Here is a 22,208-nt window from a genome sequence, read left to right as displayed (position 1 = left end):
ATACACAATACACGCTACGCATTAGATGTTTGTTTTCAGTGAACTGATGAGGAATTTGGGAGCATGTTTCTTTGCTTATTCTGGGTAATGAAATTCGTGGCTGTGGTCGGGGGACATTAACGCAGCGGCTATGTTGCATCGCAGCCTGTTCAGACACGCAGGAATTAAACCGCATATATCTCACTGCCACACATACTGTATTTGAAGGTTCATAGAAAACACATGGATAATGTGTATAGCGTACATTTGCATTCTGTGTAGTACTTTTTATTTAATATGTGACTTGTTACACATATTGATGTGAATTGTCACATGACTTCAATGCAGTGCAAATTTTGCAGGTCAAACAAATAATGATTGAAAAGGATGTCTAACATTGTGAATAATATTTAAACTGCACTGTTTTTTTTACTAAAAATGGGTATATCTGGGTTAATGTTTCAGTATATTAATGGGTATGATATGGGAATATTATAAATAATTAGTGTGGGTATAATATGGGCATGTTAAATGGGTATATTCTAAATATTTTGCGTCACACTTTATTTGATGGTCTGTTTGTTCAATTTAAGTTACATTGCATCTGCATGCCAACTAATTCTCATTAGATTATAAGTAGACTGTTTGGTTGCGGTTAGAGTTGGGGTTAGTGTAAGCTGACATGTACCTGCAAAGTTTCTTATAGTCAGTTAAATGTCTGTTTAACAGCAGTATCAACAGATATTAAGCTAATACACACACAGCTAATACTCTATTAATGCTCAAATGGACCATCAAAATAAATTGTTACCATATTTTGTGAATTAGATGTTAATTTACGTGTCAACAGCATTTTTAAGGCCTGAAAGTCATTGAAAGAGGTGTATCATGCTCATTTTGCCAAATCTCATATTAATGAATTACAGTACGTACTGTATGGGGTAGTATTGCATCAGTCTTTACTCTGAAAAGTCTACAGTTTTTAAATACATTTATGAAAAAGTTAAAGCTTTCTGATTTTTCTCTGGAAAAAAATGAATGCTTGGAGGCACACAGTGGGTGGATCAAGTCAACAGTGCTCAAAAATAAAACTTTGTGAAACTGACCCGGAAGTAGATTTTTGAAAAATAACTACTCTTTTGCATTCAAATACACAGTTGAAGTCAGAATTATTAGCCCTCATTTGAATTTTTCTTTTTTATTATTTTATTTTTATTTTAATGTTTAACAGGGCAAGGAAATTTTCACAGTATGTCTGCTAATATTTTTTTTTCTGGAGAAAGTTTTATTTGTTGTAATTCGGCTCGAATTAAAGCAGTTTTTTTAATTCCTTTTAAAGTCAATATTATTAGCCCCTTTAAGCAATTTTTTCCCGATAGTCTACAGAACAAACCATCGTTATTCAATAACTTGCCTAATTACCCTAACCTGCCTAGTTAACCTAATTAACCTAGTTAAGCCTTTAAATGTCAATTTAGCTGTATAGAAGTGTCTTAAAAATATTTAGTCAAATATTATTTACTGTCATCATGGCAAAGATAAATTATTCAGTTATTAGAAATGAGTTATTGAAACTATTATGTTTAGAATTGTGTTGAAAAAATCTTCTCAGTTACACAGAAATTGGGGAAAAAAATAAACAGAGGGGCTAATAACTCAGGGGGATAAAAATTCTGACTTCAACTGTATATATATTTTGAATCTGACCCATGCTTGACCACGAGAGTCTCTCATAACTTAACATTGTAAATTACTCTGAATGGATGAAACAGCATTACGTTCAATTTATACTGTAAATAAACTTTAATGAATTAATCTTTACATTTTTCGCCTGAAGTAAAACATTTTTGTGTGTGTGTGTTTTTTTTTTTAAAGTCTTCTCACCCTTTATCTCCATAGTAAGTAATATAATAAAATATTATCAACCCTTGGACTGCCCCTCTACCAAATGGTTGACCATGTTTATACTGTTAGAAGGAATGGCTGTTAAAGTCATTTAAAGAATGATGTTTTAAATAATGGCTTACACACACAGCATTGTTGGTATACAGAAAATTAAACAGACCATCCTGTTGTGCTATTACACTTATTTTTAGTTCTATTGTAAAAAAAAAAAAAAAAAGAAATGTTAAATGAGAATCGGATATATTTTATGGCATACTTTAAAAGGTAAAGATGATTTAGTATTCAAAAATGTTTTGTTTTGAATATTTTTTTAAACAAATTAGTCTTACACTTTATATTTTCAGATTTTGCATTGTCTGGTACTTTTACCATTAACTGACATATCAACCATTAGCTAGAGGCTGATATTTTAGAGATTATTGGAAAAATGCATTGAGTGTGTTAACTAGCGACATTAGGAGTTAAGAAATGCAATGCAAACATTATTTTTCTTGATAGGGTAGTTAAAGGGTTAAAAAGAAATATATCAGTAATATAGGTTTAACTTCTTACCCATTTTTTAAACATTTTTGTATTAACCAATAGATTATATCAAAAAGAACACGACACGGTGAAGAAGGACTCTGATATAGTCTCAGAAAACCTAACACAGAAGTCTTTTTTTGCACGCTATCTTCATCTCAAATTTGAAATATAATGAGACACTTGGCTTTCAAGGTATATTTTTGCTAGGTTATTACATTCATGTTTTCCAGTGTTTGTATATAGAAAAACAAATATTGAACACAGTACAAAGTTTTCCTCATTACTTCATAATGCATAAGTTTTTATATGTTTGAGATTTCCAGATGGACCACAGTAAAGCTTAACTAGTCTTCTTAATACCCAATGATACCTAATGTTTGTTTGTAATTTTCAATTCAATAATTTTCAATAATTGTCACTATTTAAAGTTAAGTAGGTGTAAAATCCCCAAAAGTGAGGGCTGACTAACAGGTTTAAGAAATTGTTAAGTATAATGGCAAAGCTCTTTTGCTCTCAGCATTAGTACATCCAAGTAAAATCTAGTGAAATGTGTCTATCCTTCCCTCAAGTTTAACATGCTGTCATTTTTCCATGTAAGAGAACCTGGTTTTTGCATGTGCATGATGTTACTTTTATAACTGCACCTTGTTTCATCTCTCCGTGAAGGATGACGAATCCTATACAATTGTTTTACTTTCTAGCAGTCATATTTCAGATGATGTATGTAGTCCAACAGCTGTGTGTGTTTTAGGAGGGGGGGGAGCGGAGCGAGTGTATTTGTCTGAGTGCGTGTGTGAGGTTGAGGATCAGAGCGCTCTCCCAGGCTCTCGGTGTGTGTAAATGAATTATGAGACGATCCATCAGCAACAAAGAAGCTCCACTGACATCAGCATCTTCACACTTTGAGTTCCTTTCCCATCTCAACACTGAAGATGATTGCAAGTTATAACCATGTGCCTCCGTTTTTCTCTTTCTTCTCTCTCCCAGCGACAGGCACCATGCCTCCATGTCCATCCCCGTCCCTCTGAAGTCTCATCTCAGCGTTTCCACCGCATCCGAAGTGGGATTTCCGGCTCTCTCCAGTTCTCCTGAACAGGATGTCCGGAGGCGGGCTGCTTCAGATGCGGATAAACAGAAATGCCGAACACCTCCGCCTAGTTACAACACCGCCATGGCTCAACCTGATCCCATGACCACTCCGGAGCTTCAGTCAGAGCCATCTGTTGAGGTATTGGAAGTAGGTAAGGCTGTGGAAACACTTGAGGATGGAGAAACTGTGTCAGAGGAACATCCAGAGAAACCTTTGGATGTTCCTACTGATATAGTTAGTACATTACCATCCGACTCCATCCCTCAGCACCCAGGGGCGATGAATGGTTCTGCTGTGCCCACCAGTGGGGGTGTGGGATTGGGCGTTGCGAGTGGAGGAGAGGTATGCTGCTCAGTGGAGCAAGCGGAGGAGATTATGGGCACTGAAGCTACAGGATTGGGATTGGGGTTGGGAGGTGGCGCCAGACTGGACGATTACCCCTGCATCCCAGTGGAGCACGCAGTAGCGGTTGAGTGTGATGAACAGGTTTTGGGAGAGTTTGACGCCGCTGGGATTGAAGAGGTCTCACGGCGCATCTATGCACTAGAAAACATGTCGAGCTTTCGACGACCACGGAAGAACTCGGAAAAGTGATGTGGATGTAGAGCGCGGAGCAACTGGTTGAGCTGCAGGATATTTCACCTCAACCACAAGTATAGATATTGCATAAAGAAATATATGATTAATGTTGTTATAATTATTAACGTTATTAGGAAAAATCCAGATTATTGACCAATTTGCACTTCTCAAAGCATTTCTATAATCCTTTCAAGTCAAATAAAGAGAATGTTTGTGGTTAAATTACTTGCTGGATCTCTTTCTGGGTGCATGGATGAGCAGTAGTAATGAGATCGCTCATTAAATACTGAAAGTTCTGTCATTATTTCCTCATTCTTCTCTTGCTTGTTTGAGTTTTTTTTTTCGTCTTCTATTTAACACAAAAGATGATATTATAAAGAAAGCTGAAAACCTGTAAACATTGACTTCATAGCAGGAAAAAAAATACTGTGGATGCTAATGGTTACAGGTTTCCAACATTTTCTAAATAACTTGTTTTGTGTTCAACAGAAGAATTTTATGAAAGTTTGGAACCACTTCACAGTGAATAAATAGTGAGTTAATTTTTAGGTGAACTATCCCTTTAATTGAATAGTTCACACCAAAAAATAAACCTTTTGTTTTCATTAAGTCAGCATCATGATGTTTTAAACCTGCATGACTTTTTATCTTCTGTACATCTCAAAAGAAGAGCTGCAGAAGAACTGTTTTTATCCCAAAACGGCTGGATCCCACATAAAGTCGTGCTGGCTGCAATAGCGGTATTATATATCGGCCGATAATTAATTATTTACAATGTTATTTTAACCAAGCTGATAAGAAAATTAACCTTCTTTTATGTGTAATCAGGCATAGAAAAATTCATATCAAGATTTGTATGTATTATATTTATATTTATCAATGATCCGTTTATTAGTAGATATTGGTATTGATCCAAATTTCCATATCATTACATCTAAATCTTTTTATTGTATGATTTAATAATTAATTTTAAATCATGGTTTGACCTTGTCCAAATGGCCATACCCATGTCTAAATGTCTGAATGTGTACAGTTACTTTATTTACTTCAGGGGTCTAAAACTCCAATTGGCAGGGGGCCATATCAGTGGCTGAACATAATAGCACATGACAAAGGTGGATGATGTACTGATGTAATTGATGCACTCAGACATTTTTCCCCTGAGTATCAATGCTCCTTCTTTTTGTTTCTTGTAGGGGTAGTTTAAATTGCTATATGAAAATACTACAATTAAATTATAGGAATAATAATAATGATAATTATTATATCCCAATCAGTTGTTGCTTAACCAAAAGTTTAACAGAAAACGTAAGATAGCAGAAAGCAATTTGGGTAACTTTATTGACTCTACTGACAATTGTTCTTCTCAATCTCTTAATTTTTTGTAAAACTACAACAAAGAGGGGAAAACATTTACTTTAACATGTTCAATTCAGCCAGCAGTAAAACTTTACCAATGTCCATTTTTTATACAAATCTTAATATGCTTATGAGGAAAATCTATTAATTGAGACCATTTAAATCTAATATTAGCAAAATGATCATATTTATACCACCAGCATAACGTGTAAGCCATGAAGAGATGTTTGTACAACAAAATGCAGGTGGTGTAGAACTGATTATAATCAAATGACCCTTAAATATTTTTAAAAATAGAGCTTTATTAATAAAAATAAAACACTTACAGACATATTTCAATGTTTAAATCGGGCTTTATGTGACTGCACAACAAATTTAGTGATTCAAAAATATATGTTTTGGTGGGCCAAATCTCCATAGAGAGAAGGAGGCAGTTTAAGACCCCTGATTTACTTGCTCTCGACACAAAAGAAGATGTTTTGAAGAATGTTGAAAACTTGTTACCATTGACATCAGTATTAGGATAAATAAATACTATGGATGTCAGTGGTTACGGATTTCCAACATTCTTAAAAATATCTTCTTTCATGTTCAATAGAACGGGAAAAAAAATCTTAAACTAGTTGTAACAAGTGAAGGGTGAGGAAATGATGGCAGAATTTTCATTTTAGGTGAATTCTTTCATTCAATACAATTTGCAGTGTTATGATTGTGAGTAAATGAAAACAGAACTGTCAAACTGTTCTTTTAAATGCCACACAGTATTACAACAGGAGCTTTGATGCACCAGGAACAACCTGAGAACAAATCCATACATTAGGCTCCAAACTATTAGTCAGAGTGGCCAGAAAGGGCGAGGAACACTCATGTGCCAATGATACCCTTTCTGAATCTGCACACACAAATGCTGCTTTCAGAAGATGAAAAACACACGCTCACCCATTACACAAAAACCTCAGCTATTTACAGCCTGACCCTTGGGAGACCTTGTATTCTCTCTGATTTATTCAGCCAGAATTATAAAATCCTGACAGCTGTGCTTCACAGTTTGACGCTGTGTCAACACCGGATGTGAGCAGCACGTCACCGCATTACAAACCTCCACAATTCTGTCTACACTCGAAGCGTTCATTACGTCGCATTGTTGACAGCCTGTTTCAGCTTTTACAACAGCTTTTATTTCTTTTAAAATAACTTTTTTATGACATTCTTGGCCATTGATCACTATATAGCCACTATTGCTTTTTTTCTGTTAAAATAAAATTACAATTCACCTTTTCTTGTCAGTTTTGAAAAAGTTAGAGATACTTCCACACAGGACAAATAATATCAAAGAAACAACCATCATATAAGTGTTATACTTTAATGTTTTTTTTTTTTTTTTGTACAATTTTTTTATTATTAATGCAATTCAATTCAATGGTTAAAATATAAAATATGTTGTTTTCCTTATACTAAGTAGATTTGTGTTTTTGGATGATATATATTTGGATAGCCACACAATATACATCCACAAAATTAAATTAAATGATTTAATTTTATTTTCCAGTTTGTTTAAAAGCAGAACATAGAGAAAAGGCTATTTTTACTCCAAGATTTATGCAAAATATAATAAAAATCCACATAAAAAATAGCATTTTTGAAAGAATTGCCAATTTTTTTTTTTAAGCCTGTTAGCAAATAATGAGACTTTGCTTAAATGGCACTGAATTATTTTTGTTTCACAGGTTTTTACTAGGAATATTGGGTCTCACTTTATATTAAGTGGCCTTAACTAATATGTACTTACATAAAAATGAATAACTTGTTATATTGTACTTATTGTGTAAATACATGTTTAAACATTGTACTTAAGATTGAGTAAATACCTGCATGTAAGTACATCTGTAATCAATTTGTGTTATTACATATTATGTTAATACATCGTTTACACCTTCACCCACCCTTAAACCTTCCCACATCACAAAACCTGTCCACAGCCTTACTAGTATCTCACCTCAATGGCACAAAAAATACATTCTGCAATACATCATGAACACATTAAGTACATTGTATTTATATGTTGATGTAAGTACAAAGTAGTTAGGGACACCTAATAAAAAGCGGGACCCTAAATGTTATGCCTTGTGCAATATTGTGGAGATTTTTGTCTAATTTTATTGTCACATTTGGCTGCTTTTTCCACAAGATGTGCATCTACAGTATATTGAAAATTTCATATTTCAACATTTCCTTTCATATATCTATTTTAAGCTTTGTACAAATAAATGATAAACTCTACGTACACGATACCGGGTCCAAAATGTCATTTACTTTCGCAATTTAAAAATTTTAAAGGTCCTAATTTTACTGACCCAAAACCCCGATAAGTGGTTCTGTTCTCTCATCAGTTGGAATAGAATAACTTTTGCATAGATAAGGATAGAAGCATTTTTCTTTTTTCTTATGATTACTGACATGTGCAGGAACCACCAAAATTAATTACAGCAATCTAGACCACACAGAACCTGAAAGGTACACTTTCAAATTTGAGTTTCCAAAAAATAAAAAAGCGCCTCTTTTTTTAGAACAGTTTATTATAACACCGGCACCATATGCAATTATTTTACACACTTTCAATAGTGTTTTATGAAAATTTAAAGGGTTTTCTTTAAATGATACCAAACTTTTGCATTTACATCTCTGCATGTGGATTTCGGAAGCTTTTGAATTAGGCAAAATCTAGGCGGAAAAGCCCTAATAGCACTTGACTTTAAGAGGATAAATTCAGTATATTCAGCGCAACAATATTCGGTTGAGCTTTATATTAAGTGTCCTTAACTACTCTGCACTTGCTTCAAAATATCAATACAGTGTACTTTATGTGTTTATAGTGTATTGCAGATCATTTATGTGCCATTGAGGTGGGATAGGGGTAAGGTTATGGGCATGTTTTGTGATGTCGGAAGGTTTAAGGGTAATTAATGACCCTTAAGGTGTAATGGATGACATAATGGATAACATAATATGTCATAACAATTTAATTACAGATGTATTTACATGCAGGTATTTACTCAATCTTAAGTGCAATGTAAAAACATGTATTTACACAATAAGTACATTGTAAAAAATTATTAATTTCAATGTAAGTACATATTATTTAAGGCCACTTAATATAAAGTGGGACCAAATTGAGAATCTGTACGTTTATTATAAATTGTTTTCCTACATTTAAATTGAATCTGACTTTTACATTCATGATCTCAAGCTAACTTTTAAACCTTAAAATCATCATTTGCAGATAACCAATATTAACACGCACTAACATTTCTTCTTTCATCTTAAAATACCCAATGCATATCAAAATATTACGCCACTTTGCTTTTAAAATGGGAACCGTGCAACATCAGTCATTTCCAGTGTAGACATGGCATAAATGTTCTTAATGTACAGTTATTCCGAAATCAGAAAAACCAAAACACACATGATGTGCACTGTATACTGTTGAGGAGGAGAAGGTTTTCCAGTCTCTCTTTGTTTTTACGTCTTACACCATTCATATGTGTTGTTTTATTCTCTACAATTTCCAATTACCATGGCCTTGCACTGTTTTTAAGAGCCATTTTGTGTGTGTGTGTTATCCCCATACAGTATTCAGCACTTATTTTTGGATGACTTAGCTCCTCTTCCATAGGGATACCATCATGAATGTAACGATCACCTCTAAGAAAAGATCACAGTGTTGTCAGGAAAGACTGGTAATGATTGGATTGTACATGATCCTGACCTGAAACTCTTGGTTGATTTTCTGCCTCTTGTAGATATTGCTTGATTGACTGTTGATGTATTTAAGATGATAAATAAAAATGAATTGTTTCCATAAATTGCTGTGACACTGTACATATACTTTTGTATGAAAGGTGTTTTATTATTAAAGACTGCAATTTAATGACATGGCTTTTTGTGTGTACGTGTGCTTGTTTATGTGGTTATGAGGACACAACATTGTATAGTAACCCGGTGGATGACCAAGTTGTACTCTTTTAGATTAATTATGAAGACATCCCTTGTTTCTTCACAATGCATCCCACACATAGACTTTATTTGGGCGGGCCGCCCTGATATATCAGCCCAAGTATATTTGGTGACACTCCTTTTTTTATTATTATTGTCATCCTTTTACACTTATTTTGTATTTGCCCGAGATAACCAAACATTCGTGATCAGTTCGATCAGTTTTATTTTGACCTCGAAAACAGCAACTTTTCATTTTCCTTCCTTGCTTAAATAGTCAAGCTTTAAATAAAAAAATGATCAAAAAACTTTTTTAATTTTTTTGAGAGAAATGCTAATGGCCTAATCCGATTAAATGATTAATGCTAAGCTAAAGTAAAGTAGTTTTAGGCACTGTGGTTGATAACCACCAGATTGAACTAGTGTAAAGTTATAAGTACCTAGGTACTATTATTGATAATAAATTGAATTTAATGAGAATACGGAAAAAATATGTGGGGCAGGCCAACAGAGACTTTATCATCTGCAGAAATTAGCGAAGTTTAATATTGATAGGACTCTGATGGTGGCATTTTTATAGCCTACATGGAATCCATTTGAACATTTTCATTGATATGTTGGTTTGCTACATTAAAAGTAAAACAGAAAAACTCACTGTTTAAGAGTTTAAATACCTGCAGCAAAATAATCGGGCTAAAAGTGCCGGGGTTTGTATGAAAGCCAGGTGTTAAAGGAAGCCCATAGGATTACATCTGATAAAGCCCATCTTATTTTTGATTAATTTCAAATACTTCACCCAGGATCTCAGTATAGGGTCCCTTTCATTTGTACCTTGTGCTATTGGCTTGCTGAATTTTAATGGGAAGAGGCAATTGCTCATTTCTAGTACTATTAATGTCGTTTAATGTTCTCTTAAGTGTGTGGTATGATATACTGTATGTTGTAAATCTAGTGTGATGCAGAACAAATCGCCCCAAAAGGGGACAATAAAGTTTACAAACAAGTTTGCAGTAACCTTAAAAGTACATCTGCCAGACCCGGAGATCAGCTGAATGTATTTAAAACATGGTAAAACTTAAGTGTTTAGCTATAAGGTGACTTGAAATGGCTATTTCCAAAATGAAAAAGTGGAGTGTTCTTTTAAGGCTGTATATAGGAAATATCAGTTTAAGATTCTGATCCCATTTTATCATTAGTTTAAAATTGTTTACTTGTACCTCATAAATGTCCTGCATGTTTCTGTGATGGATGTAATCATTGTGCTGAAGTCTACAGATAAGAGCGAAGTGAAGTGAGGACTCTCTAATCCACTGCAGCTGCGAGGAACTCTGGGATTGAAGGCAGATCCAGCAGTTGGTTTCGCTGGACAGTCGCGTCGCTCGTCTTGGAAGACAGCAGAGAAGCAGGTGACGGCACTGCCATATTAACACAATCGCTGGAATGTGTGAATGTGTCTGATGTGGTATTATGGAACGGGGAGGCCGTATTATAAAAACCTTCAGAGCTTTTCATGCTGTCATAACAGGGCCACTGATACGGCACAGCTGAAACTAACAGAAACTGGCATTTGATGGATTACACTCATCTATTTTTAAAGAATGGACAGTTAAAGGTGCAGTCGGGGATTTTGTTTGGGTGGAAAAATGCTGTTGAAAGTCTCTTCACATCCTGATAGCAATAATTATGAAGTAGTCCAAATTTATTTACAGTTGATGTCAGAATTATTAGCGCCCTGAATTATCTGATTTATTTTATCTTTGCCATGATGATGACTAAATAATATTTGACTAGATTTTTTTCAGGACACTTCTATAAAGCTCAAAGTGACATTTAAAGGCTTAATTAGGTTGGTTTGGGGTAATTAGGCAAGTTATCGGATAATGATGGTTTGTTTTGTAGGCTATCAAAAATATATAGCTAAAGGGGCTAATAATTTTGACCTTAAAATGGGTTTTAAAAAATTAAAAATTGCTTTTATTCTAGCCGAAATAAAACAAATAAAACTTTCTCCAGAAGAAAAAAATGTCATCAGACATATCGTGGAAATTTCCTTGCTCTGTTAAACATAATTTGGGAAATATTTAAAAAAGAAATTTAAAGGTGGGCTAATAATTCTGACTTCAACTGTATATATATTTTAATATTCTGTGGAAGGTGTTTTACCAAGAAAAATGTGGCCAATCAAAACATACGGTCTGAACATTACCATATGCTGTTACCTCCCTGTCAAGATATAGAGTTAAAATCAGTATTATTAAACCCTGTTTCAATTTTTTTTCTCTTTTAAATATTTCCCAAATGATGTTTAACAGAGAAAGGAAATTTTCACAGTATGTCTGATAATATTTTTTCCATCAATTATATTGATTGTACGTTATAACAGTTTGCCTTACAGCTGTCATGTTATCATATACTTTAATTCTCCTTGTTAAATTATTTGTTTTTAAATCTGTATGTTCAGTTATGCTGGAGGTCAGTGTGTGCGTCTGCTCTTCTGTTCCTCATCAACAACACCTCACTAAAAGCGTCCAGCACCCAGCATGCTCAGACTGCACACCGTACAGTTAATCCTATATTTGGATTACAAGAGAACAAGAACCCTTCAGACTCCCCACAATGTGAGTGCAGCGTCAGGAGATCTGCATTTTTGACTTTTCTGAACAACTGTTAATATTCATGCAGTTGACTTTTTTCTTCTTCAGTAGTACATTAAAGAAGATTTGAAAGATCTCGTGAATTGATTTAAAATGTGCATTTTTTATTTTAATGTTTGACGTAATCTCAACTGAATCCTGAAAATTTGGCGGGACATCTCCTCCTTTTAAAAAACAGCCTGAATGCAAATTACCGGTTTGTAAACCGGCATTGAGGTTGCCGAAAAAGTCGGGAGAGCTAACATTTATAGCGAGGGAATGACATCTGATACGGTACGATAAGTTATATTGATTACATATTAAATATATTATTTACATTATGCTTTCAGCGTATTATAATAGCTGCTTACTCAGAGATAAGCACAGTTATTTGGCAAAACTAACGGTAAAGTGAGCGGAGATCGTCTGACAGGTCTATTTGCGATAGCACTCTCCCAATGGATATTGGATGAGACAAAATGGTCAAGCATCCAGCCTGAAATATACAATTTCATTGAAACTCCAAGTGATTTTACAAGAGAGAAGTTAAAGGCCTACAAGTCTTTGGATGTCTACAATTTTGTTCTGTATGATCATGGGCAAGAAATAATCTTCCATGATAACCAAATTTAAAACTTTGTAGTGCTTAAAACCGAGGTCCTGCCTTGCCAAATACAAGGAAAAAAGACGGAGCTATACAAGGCCTGGGTAATCATCAACAAGCAAAACTACAGCATTCTGACAGCGAACTGCACCTGTACGGCAGGGTATGTGAACTTAAATTTTTACTTTTCATTCTTAGCATTCAGTGCCCGCAGTTTAATCCACCATATTTAACTGTTTTTGCTGAAATTATTGCTGCAGTCAAAAACGAGAATCAAAAATGATCCAGCATTGCATGGACTTGTATATGAAATGTGAACTGTACAACATTTTTAATTAGGTCCTCACTCCATTCAGCTCTTATGATGGCTGTTAGCCAAAGACGTCTGCAGTTGGCATTAAAAGCTGTGTGGTGTGCGATAAAATTAAAATGTTATATTTTTAGACTTTAAATTTTGGCATTCTACCGCACTACATGACATGTTTGCTCTTACGACCAGTTTTTTTTGTAACCTGTATGCACGGTTGAACCCAAGTAACATGATGTGTTGGTAATTCCCCTATCGTCTGGTTTTTAATCGCAGCTCTGCCAGTGAGAGCGGTTGAGCTCGAGCGCATCAAGTGAAAAGCCAATGAGAAGTGTTTTGAAGTGGGGCGGGGCTTGTCAGATGACATACATCATTTGATTGGTCATAAGATATGAGGAGAAGCTAAAGTTTGAGATGATTAAAATATGAGGTAAAAAAAAGGTAATTCATTTCTGCTGAAGTGACAAGCTGCAAGCTTTGTATGTTGATATCTTCTAAATACATTTTCAAAATTGCATTTTCAAAATTGATATGCATTTCAGCGTTTCCATCACCCGATTTTTTATGTGCATATCCAAAATGTGCTTAAAATAGGTGGATGGAAATGTAGCTAATGTGTGGATCTCAAATAGACCTCCATGTTCAAATGATCAAATCAATTTTGGCATCAAAATGCTCACCAGAATAAAAACAGCCAACTTCAGAAAAAGCTCATAAATACAGCAGTCCCTCAGTTCCCTCAAAAATATTCAAAACAAATGTATAAAAGGTATCTAAAATAAACACTGTAATGTGACTTGCTTGTCTACATTTGATCCGATCACCTAAAACTCACCTTAAAACATCTGAAAAACCCACTGTAACCTTCAAGCCATTAGTCAAGCCAAACAGCTGAAAACCTGACATCAGACTCGCTGATCTTGAAAAAGGACGACTGCAATGGATCATGACGTTTGAAAGAAATCCATTTCATATAAACCACATTTTTCTCATCGACAAAGCAGCTGCTATTTTCACGAACCCTCTTCCATCTACTCAATCTATTAATAAATTTGTCCATTTAGCAACTACAACAAGTGACTCAAAGTCTTCGTTTAAGGCCAGTCCGTCTTACCATCCAATCAGCTGTCACCGACTCCCAGCAGAACAAATCGCTTCTCGAAAGCTCTTGGCATGCTGGACGTGTTGCTCAGTTAAGCCTCATTGCTTAAAATCACATCATGTTTTTATTCAAAAGCCATAATGTGACTGAACTTTGCTTGTTCTCCAGTCTCTTGTTTGGCCTCTTGAAACGCATCGGAGCGGAACAGATAGTATTGGATCGATAGCACTATTTAAATTGGACCGATTCAGGGCTCATAAACTCCGGAAAGAATAACAATCAGGTGACCGTAAGCGCTACTCAGTGACCTCTAAGACTGACATCACCTCACAAGCTGGTTAAATAAACACGTTTGCACAATGCAGGATTTCTATAATTATCTTTAGCAGGTGCCGATGATGTAACTGACACCCGATGTGTGAATGGACAACATGGAAAACTCCCCTCAGTTACAAAAGGCTAACCTTTGTTGAACAATAGGTAACAAAATCACTGTAATCCCTCTCAAAGGTGGATCACATTGGCAGCGTACGCTTTTGTGTTTGATTTTTTTTTTGGATGTGTATGTCATCTCAGACCATGCATGGATGATTCTTTGTCTGTTTCCGACATTATTTATGACTTTGCGATACATCTGTCATCTTGTTTCTTCCGTTCTCTTTTTATTCTTTTTTTGTTGTTGTTTTTGCTCTTCTCTCATTTCTTTACATTGTCATCTAGGGCGGTCATAGGTGCAATTTCTGTTCATTAAAAATTCATAATAAATGCTAGATTGTTTCTGAATCCTATTATAATAAAACATATTCTGTACTGTATACATCATGGTATTTAGAATTAACACAACATATCATTTAAAATACTTTGCTATAGGCAAAGTCTCTTTAAGGCAAGTCATTTCACTCGGTGGCCATCTTTGAAACTCCCCAGGCAGTGGCTGTTTCTCAATTCCAAGAACGCAGAGAACGGACTTGTGTTCTTGTGCAGACCGGTCTTGCCAGGTGTCCTCGGAAGAATGAACTCAGGAGACCGCGAGGGCAAAGAACGCGTCCTTTGAGAATTGAGATGCTGCGTTCTTCCTGATGGTCACATGACCTTCACGTGTTTTAAATGGTAAATTATTTAAATATTACAGCCTTCATACAACGATTTATTGTTTTTCCCCTCTTCAAAATATATACTAATATAAAAACATTATAAATATATGTTGCACACTATAAATAAAACAGATTTTAATACGAATTTCAGCAAACAAACACCCTTAATGTGTTTATTCCTTTATTAAGATGTCCATGGTAATGTTTACTTTCACCGTTTCATTTAGGGAAACTCCTGAGGTAAATAATTCATATCTCTGAACTTTTTTAATAAATCTAAATAAAATGCAGCGCTTCCCACCTCCAGTCGCAATGACTTCTGGGACTTCCAGAGCGAGTTCGGTGCTCAAGTCTGCATCGGTGCGTCCTCGATATCAAGATCACATCCGGGAAGTTTCACGCGTCCTCAGTTCTTGCGGTCTTGAGTATTGGAACTGAACTTAGGCAGCTGATGATGACGTTGCACGAGGACGCAAGACCGATGAAGAACGCATATTGAGAAAACAGCCCGTATGTTTGGAAATTCTATCTGAATGGGGAAACATCAAATTCTCCAAAACTGTTTGCCTTGCTTAAGATTACATTACATATTTAAAATCACCAATAAAATGAAACAAAACCATCTCATAAGTTTAGTTTCTAAACATTTGAATTAAAGGAAATCGTAATTTTTTTCAGGTTGCCAGAGATAATGTGCATTTGCAACTGAAAAGAACGAGATCACCTCATTTATGGCCGTTCCACACATTGGCTGCGTTCGAAATCGCATACTTCCATACTATATAGTACGCTAAAAACTGTATTTAAGGTCAAGTAGTATGTCCAAATTGATAGAAATTAAAATACAGTATGCGAGAAATACCTGGGTGGCCTACTACTTCCGGCAAGATTCTGAAATGTGCATCTGAAGCACTCTACTCTATCCTAAGATGCACCGTGAGAGAATTCATGAATGGGAGTGAAGCGACGCAACTGACGCGGATAGGTCACGTGATCATGACAAAATGAAGGATGTAGTACATCCGAATTCCATTCAGAATATTCACAGTCATACTGTATGGAACATACTTTTCTAGTGGTCAAGTAGTACATTTAAATTCAAATGCAGTACCTACTGAGTAGTAGGCAATTTCGGGCCAGCCATTATCATCCTTTGAATAATGTCTCATCTGATCGAGCGGCTCTTCTAAAGTAATTCACAACTACTCTTGATGGCGAATCTCCACCAGAAATGAAAGTAGCTGCATCCCAAATGGCACACTATAAACTTATGCAAAACGGACTTATGCACTACTTACTCAACAGCATAGTATATGTGTGTAGTATCGTCCCAAATGGAACACTAATGTTTTTTTTTACTGATCAAAAAATTCAAATCGTTTCTCTGATGACATTTGACGTGTGGTTAGTCCTGTCTTATATGTAATCTGAGCTTTTTTCCCCTTTTTTTTTCTCTCAATTTTTTGTGTTATATAATATTTAGTATATTTGTGTTATATATTATTTTATGTTTTATTTCATTTTTCTTTGCGTGCCTTTTGAAGATGCATTATGTTGTTAAGGATTTATTTTTCATTACTAAATACAGTGTTGCATTATTTTCAAACCCTTTGTATTTAAGAGTAGTTGGTGATTTTTAAGATCATTCAGAATGAGTTAGTAAATGATTAAACTATTGAAATCAACGTTTATATATCTTAATATTCAGGCATATATCAATGGTTAATTTGTATGTTAATAAATGCTTTTTTAACTCAACTTTATCCAGTTTCTAAAGTGAGGACTATGCTTTATAAATCCCTTACAAACAACTATTAAAGGTTTGGTATAAAATGAACAATTATCATTGCAATCTTAAACAATGCTGAATAACAGGAGTGTCGAAATACAACATAAAATTTAATAAAACAACAACAATATAAAAATTTAACAATATAAAAAGATGCAACGTTCAAACTGTACAGTAATTTTATTTTAGATAAGGTTGCAAAGATTTATTTTTTTCATTCAATTTTCATTTGTTTATCTTCATACGAATAGGAATGATTAATTTAGCGTGCCTTTAATTGTCATTTATAAGGGATTTATAAAGCATAAATAGTCCTCACTAGATTAGGTCACAAAACTGGAAGAAGTTGAGTTAATAAAGCATTTATTAACATGCAAATTAACTATTACTATGTGCCTGAATAATTAGAATTATAAATGGTCATTTGAATAGTTTATTAATCATTTACTAACTCATTATCTTTAAAAAAAAAAAACAACAACAACCAGCTATGCTTAAATAACTAGTTTGTAAGTAATGCAATACTTAATTTAGTCACGACAATAAATCATTACCAAGTATGAAAATACAATCATGAAGCACATTATAAATGTGGTTATAAGTCATAAAATCGAGCATTTGTAGCTGCAGTTAAACTGCTTACTAACGCCTATTAATGTAAAGTTAATGCTTAACAAATAATGAATTTACTAGATGCTAATACTTAACAAATGGGTCATAGTGGGTAGATATTATAATGTTACCGTTATGTCTGTATTATTGTGAAAATCCAATAAACATAATTATAAAAAATTGTTAAAGTAAAATACCTTAGTAAATCTTTTTTTTTCAAGTGTATGACAAGTGTGTTATATATTATATTATATTATATTATATTATATTATATTATATTATATTATATTATATTATATTATATTGTAATAATGTACACATTTTGCTTTAACCTTAATTTTAATATTTGAACTGCTTAAATTGAGTTGCAAAAGTTTCAAAATAAGATAAGATCAATAATAAGATAAATCAATAAACTGGGTGCTGAATATTTACCATTAGCAATAATAATCATATAATTATATTATAAAACCATTCTGAGAATTCGTAATTCTGTGTAAAATTGAAATTGTATAAACTTAACATTGTTATGTTCTCTTTACTTTGGCCCTGTTTTTTTCATCTTGTGAGTGATGATTTCCTCCCTGATCGATTGCCGAAACTACTAGATGTGCCCAGATTAAGATCACAGTTGAACGCTGTTTCCACATAACTGATCCTGATCTGATGATGCATTGCGGGAGTGAATTAGACGTTGAATTAATTGTCTATTGTTCTTTCCCCTCTAACTCACAGGCGCCGTCGCTTTCCAAAAGACCTCCTTAAAACTGACTGGAAAGCTCATGAAGGGCTGCTTGCTCATCTGTTTGGCCCACGCCGACACATCTGCAGCTCTGAATGATGGAGGACAGGAAAAACGGGGAGAACGTGTAGGAATGACGGATGGAGGTGAGAACTGATGAAGCTCAGAAGAGAAGATAGTGTTGGAGGAGAATGATCTACTTCATATTTAGGTTTCAGATCAGGAGGGTGGAAATCAAGCTTTGACACAAGATCAACTAAAGGTTATCTGGACTTCATGTGGGGTTTCTGTGGAGGTCTTTTACTCCACTACCATTGTCAAAAGTACTGATATTTCAATACCTTTCTTAGGAGTATTTGCTCATGTTTTGTTTCATGGTTTAATTCTGGCTATTAATGAATTATTAACTAAGACTATAACTATAAACTCCCAATTTGCTGCTCATTAAAGAGCCCCATTATGCAGTATAAAAGGTCTTATTTTCATTTTGAGTGTCTCCAACAACAGGCGTGCAAGGTCAAAAAACCCTAATTATTTTTACCTCTTGTTCATTTGTTCCCAAAACTTTCCTTGGCGCGATGCTAATCTGTGGTGATTGGTCTGATGACCCAATCTGTTGTGTTCAATCAACTGGGTTACGCAAAGACGGCTTGGCTTATCAACATTGGTAAAGTAGCCAGATATATGTGTGAGCCCAATGCACTAAACACCAGCATATTACTCTATTCTTTACCATAAGTAATATCAATGACACGCATTCAGTATTAATCCAATCAGTGGCAAATGCTGAACTATTTTTCTACTTGTGTAGAAACAGCTCATGGTGGCCATCGCAACGACAAACAATAGCGAGTAATAGAGAGCTCAAATGCAATTAATCAGGTAAAGATCGGACCAACGATGAGTCATTTAAATGACTCTGATTCGACTCTTTTTTTTTCCAATATTTTTAATCAAGGAGCACATTCAGATTTAATCCTCAGCTTGATGTTTTCATTCACTGAGAGCTGTGTTACACTCTGCACTGAAGGTCATTTTCAAAAAAACATAATTATTTAAAACACATTTTAAGGTCAAAATTATTAGCCTCCTTAAGTTATATACTGTATTTCTATGGTAGTTTACAGAACTACCCATCTGTCACCGACTCGGTCCCAGTCATTCCCCTCGCTGTCCAGCAGAGATCACCATCCCCGGAGTATTGACATTACGCCATCCACATACACTGATTGCCGACACACCTGAAGCACATCCAGTAATCACTTTCCACACACATATAAGCAGCACTCACACACAGCCTCATTGCGAAGTCTTGTTCTGCCCCGGCTAACACTACTGAGCGTTCTCTACCTTGCCTGCTTTCCCGTTGTCATCCTGCTTCGTTTACTGACCCAGTCTTGCCTGCCGCCTGCCTTGTACTCCAGCCTGAATCCCGACTTTGATCCTAGCCACCTGCCTTTGAACTCTAGCCTGCTTACCGACTCTGAGACTAGCCGCCTGCCTCTGACCCATGCCTGCATACTCATCCTGTGTTTACCAGCCGCCAGCCCAACGACTACATACTACTGTGTTTGATGTGAGTTTGCGCACGCACAACATCTGTGTTCTATTGTTTATTAATCTGTGTTTGATAAAAATACTGCAAATGGATCCCTCTGTTTCAGCCACTTCGTTACACCATCGTTATACAATAATCTTGCCTAACTACCCTAACATGCCTAGTTAACCTAATTAACCTAGTTAAGCCTTTAAATGTCACTTTAAGCTGTATAGAAGTATCTTAAAAAATATCTAGTCAAATATTATGTACTGTCATAATGGCAAAGATAAAATAAATCAGTTAGTAGGGATGAGTTATTCAAACTATTATGTTTGGAAATGTGTTGAAAAAATATTCTGTCCGTTAAACAAAAAATGGGGAATATATAAACAGGAGGGGCTACTGTAATAATTCAGGGGGTTTAATAATTCTGATGTCCACTGTATATTTGTTATTAAGGTAGTATTTACAGTATGTTTAGGTAGCATTAAAAAAGATCTTGCAGAATTTGAAAGGTAAGCACTTATAAACATCCATTATCTTAATAATTCAGGGTTTCCACGGTCATAGAATTTAAAAGATCCATTCCAGACTATGAAAGTCAGGGAGATTTTTTTATTCTACTTACTTTTATCCCATTTATTAAAATGCACTTTTTCTTTACTGTTTTTTTATCATGATGTTCTGCCTGCTGTTAAGGTTAGGCTATTTTTCTCTGCCATTTTATTCCTTTTCCCGATTACCAACCGGCATTCAAATGATGAACGAAATTTCAATTTTAGAAAAAACAACATGAATTACTGAAAATAATTCAATTCAATTGAGCTTTATTTGTATAGCGCTTTTACAATGTAGATTGTGTCAAAGCAGCTTCACATTAATGGTCATAGTAACTGGAACAGTGTAGTTCAGATTTTAGTGTTTAAGTTCAGTTCAGTTCAGTGTGATGTAAAATCATTACTGAGAGTTCAAACACTGCAAATTCATCGATGCGTAGCTCTACCAATCCTGAACCATGCGAGCCAGTGGCGACAACGATCACCTCAGGTTCACTTTTGTGCTTTATTCAGTGTTAAATGCTACCAATGTCTGTTTAAATGCCACTTTACATGACATTTATTGCCATACTACTGAAAGCAGCAGCAGATAGCTTACATCAGATCTTGAAAACAAAATAAGTAGCAAGTGGTTTAAAAACGAAAGTTGAATTGTAACCGCAAATCAACAACATCAATGTACTTTTAATAACGCTAAATAGGTTAAATACGTATTAATTAGATTATAACCTTTACTATTTCTTTGGGAGTGCAGTGGCTGATGTTTAAATTAATGGCTGATATTTAAATGTTTTTGTCATGTCGTGTTTGGTACAGAAAGCCAACTTTCTTCTTGGTGGAATCTTGTCAAGTCTTGTTATTTACAATATTTGCAAAATATCTCTGTGGTATCAACAGTGGTATTGAATATCAATATATAATTTAAGGTATCGTATCGAAGAAGAAATTCCAGCATCAAGACAACACTATTCTATACACACACACACACACACACACATTGAGTGTAATTGCTTCAGTGTGCTGAAACGCTTCACTATCTGTGGAAACGCTGGGCTTGGTTTTATTTTTAATATTTTTTTAACCTCCTGTTTCCAGCCAAACCATTCAAAATTTATTTGATGGGTCGGTCTTGACAGCTTCAACTTGAAAATACCAATTTATATACATATATATTTAAAACATTAGACCGCTCTGTCCTTGCCAAACCCGAAAGTTGGTTTTGTGTGTCTGGGAAATGGAGTTTTAGCCAGCCTTTTATAGATATTTCACCTTAAATAGAGTATAACAAAGTTTGATGAGTTTTTCTAAGCTGACAGTTATTAAATGAATAAACATATACATTCATTCCAAACTTTTTAGAAGGTGCATATATAAATAATTTCCTTGCTAACATGCCTGTAGTAGTAGTAGTAGTAGTAGTAAGAATAATAATAAAAAAATAAATTATTATTATTAATAATAATAATAATAATAATAATAATATTATTATTATTAATATTATTATTAATTATTTTATTTATAAGTGTAAGCGTATTGTTATAATATTAATATTATAACCATAAATAAAATAATAAATAATAATAGAAAATGAGTACACCTCTTGTGGATCTCTCTTTTAAATGAATACTTTCTATAGGATGCTATAAAATAATATATTCATGTATAAACATTAGATTAATGAGTTTCAATGCCAAAACTGGAACTAATCTAACAAAATAACTTTAGTACAACTCAAAGAATAAGTTATAGTAAATGAATAAGAAAAATATTAAATAAAATTTTAATTAAGAGGAAAAGT

General features: G+C 34.4%; 1 protein-coding gene and 1 long non-coding RNA gene across 3 annotated transcripts in view; both read left to right on the top strand.

Annotated features, from left to right (window-relative positions):
- The window catches only part of uvrag (UV radiation resistance associated gene), a 230,272-nt gene extending 225,972 nt beyond the window's left edge, over window positions 1-4,300 (top strand). For both annotated transcript variants that reach the window (NM_201069.1, XM_005172655.4), the window contains 1 exon segment: window positions 3,397-4,300. In NM_201069.1, the coding sequence (NP_957363.1) occupies window positions 3,397-4,093 (697 nt within the window). In that variant the 3' untranslated portion in view covers window positions 4,094-4,300.
- A 6,398-nt stretch (window positions 4,301-10,698) lies between these two features.
- Window positions 10,699-18,779, top strand: LOC141376418 (uncharacterized). The gene is made up of 3 exons (XR_012386444.1): window positions 10,699-10,836; window positions 11,892-12,048; window positions 18,307-18,779. It is a non-coding gene; the product is annotated as an uncharacterized lncRNA (long non-coding RNA).
- The last annotated feature ends 3,429 nt before the right edge of the window (window positions 18,780-22,208 follow it).

The sequence above is a fragment of the Danio rerio genome, chromosome 10 (genome assembly GCF_049306965.1).
Source record: "Danio rerio strain Tuebingen ecotype United States chromosome 10, GRCz12tu, whole genome shotgun sequence".
NCBI lineage: Eukaryota > Metazoa > Chordata > Actinopteri > Cypriniformes > Danionidae > Danio > Danio rerio.
The sequence above is the reverse complement of the archived record's forward strand: the minus strand, read 5'-3'. Positions and strand labels throughout refer to the sequence as shown.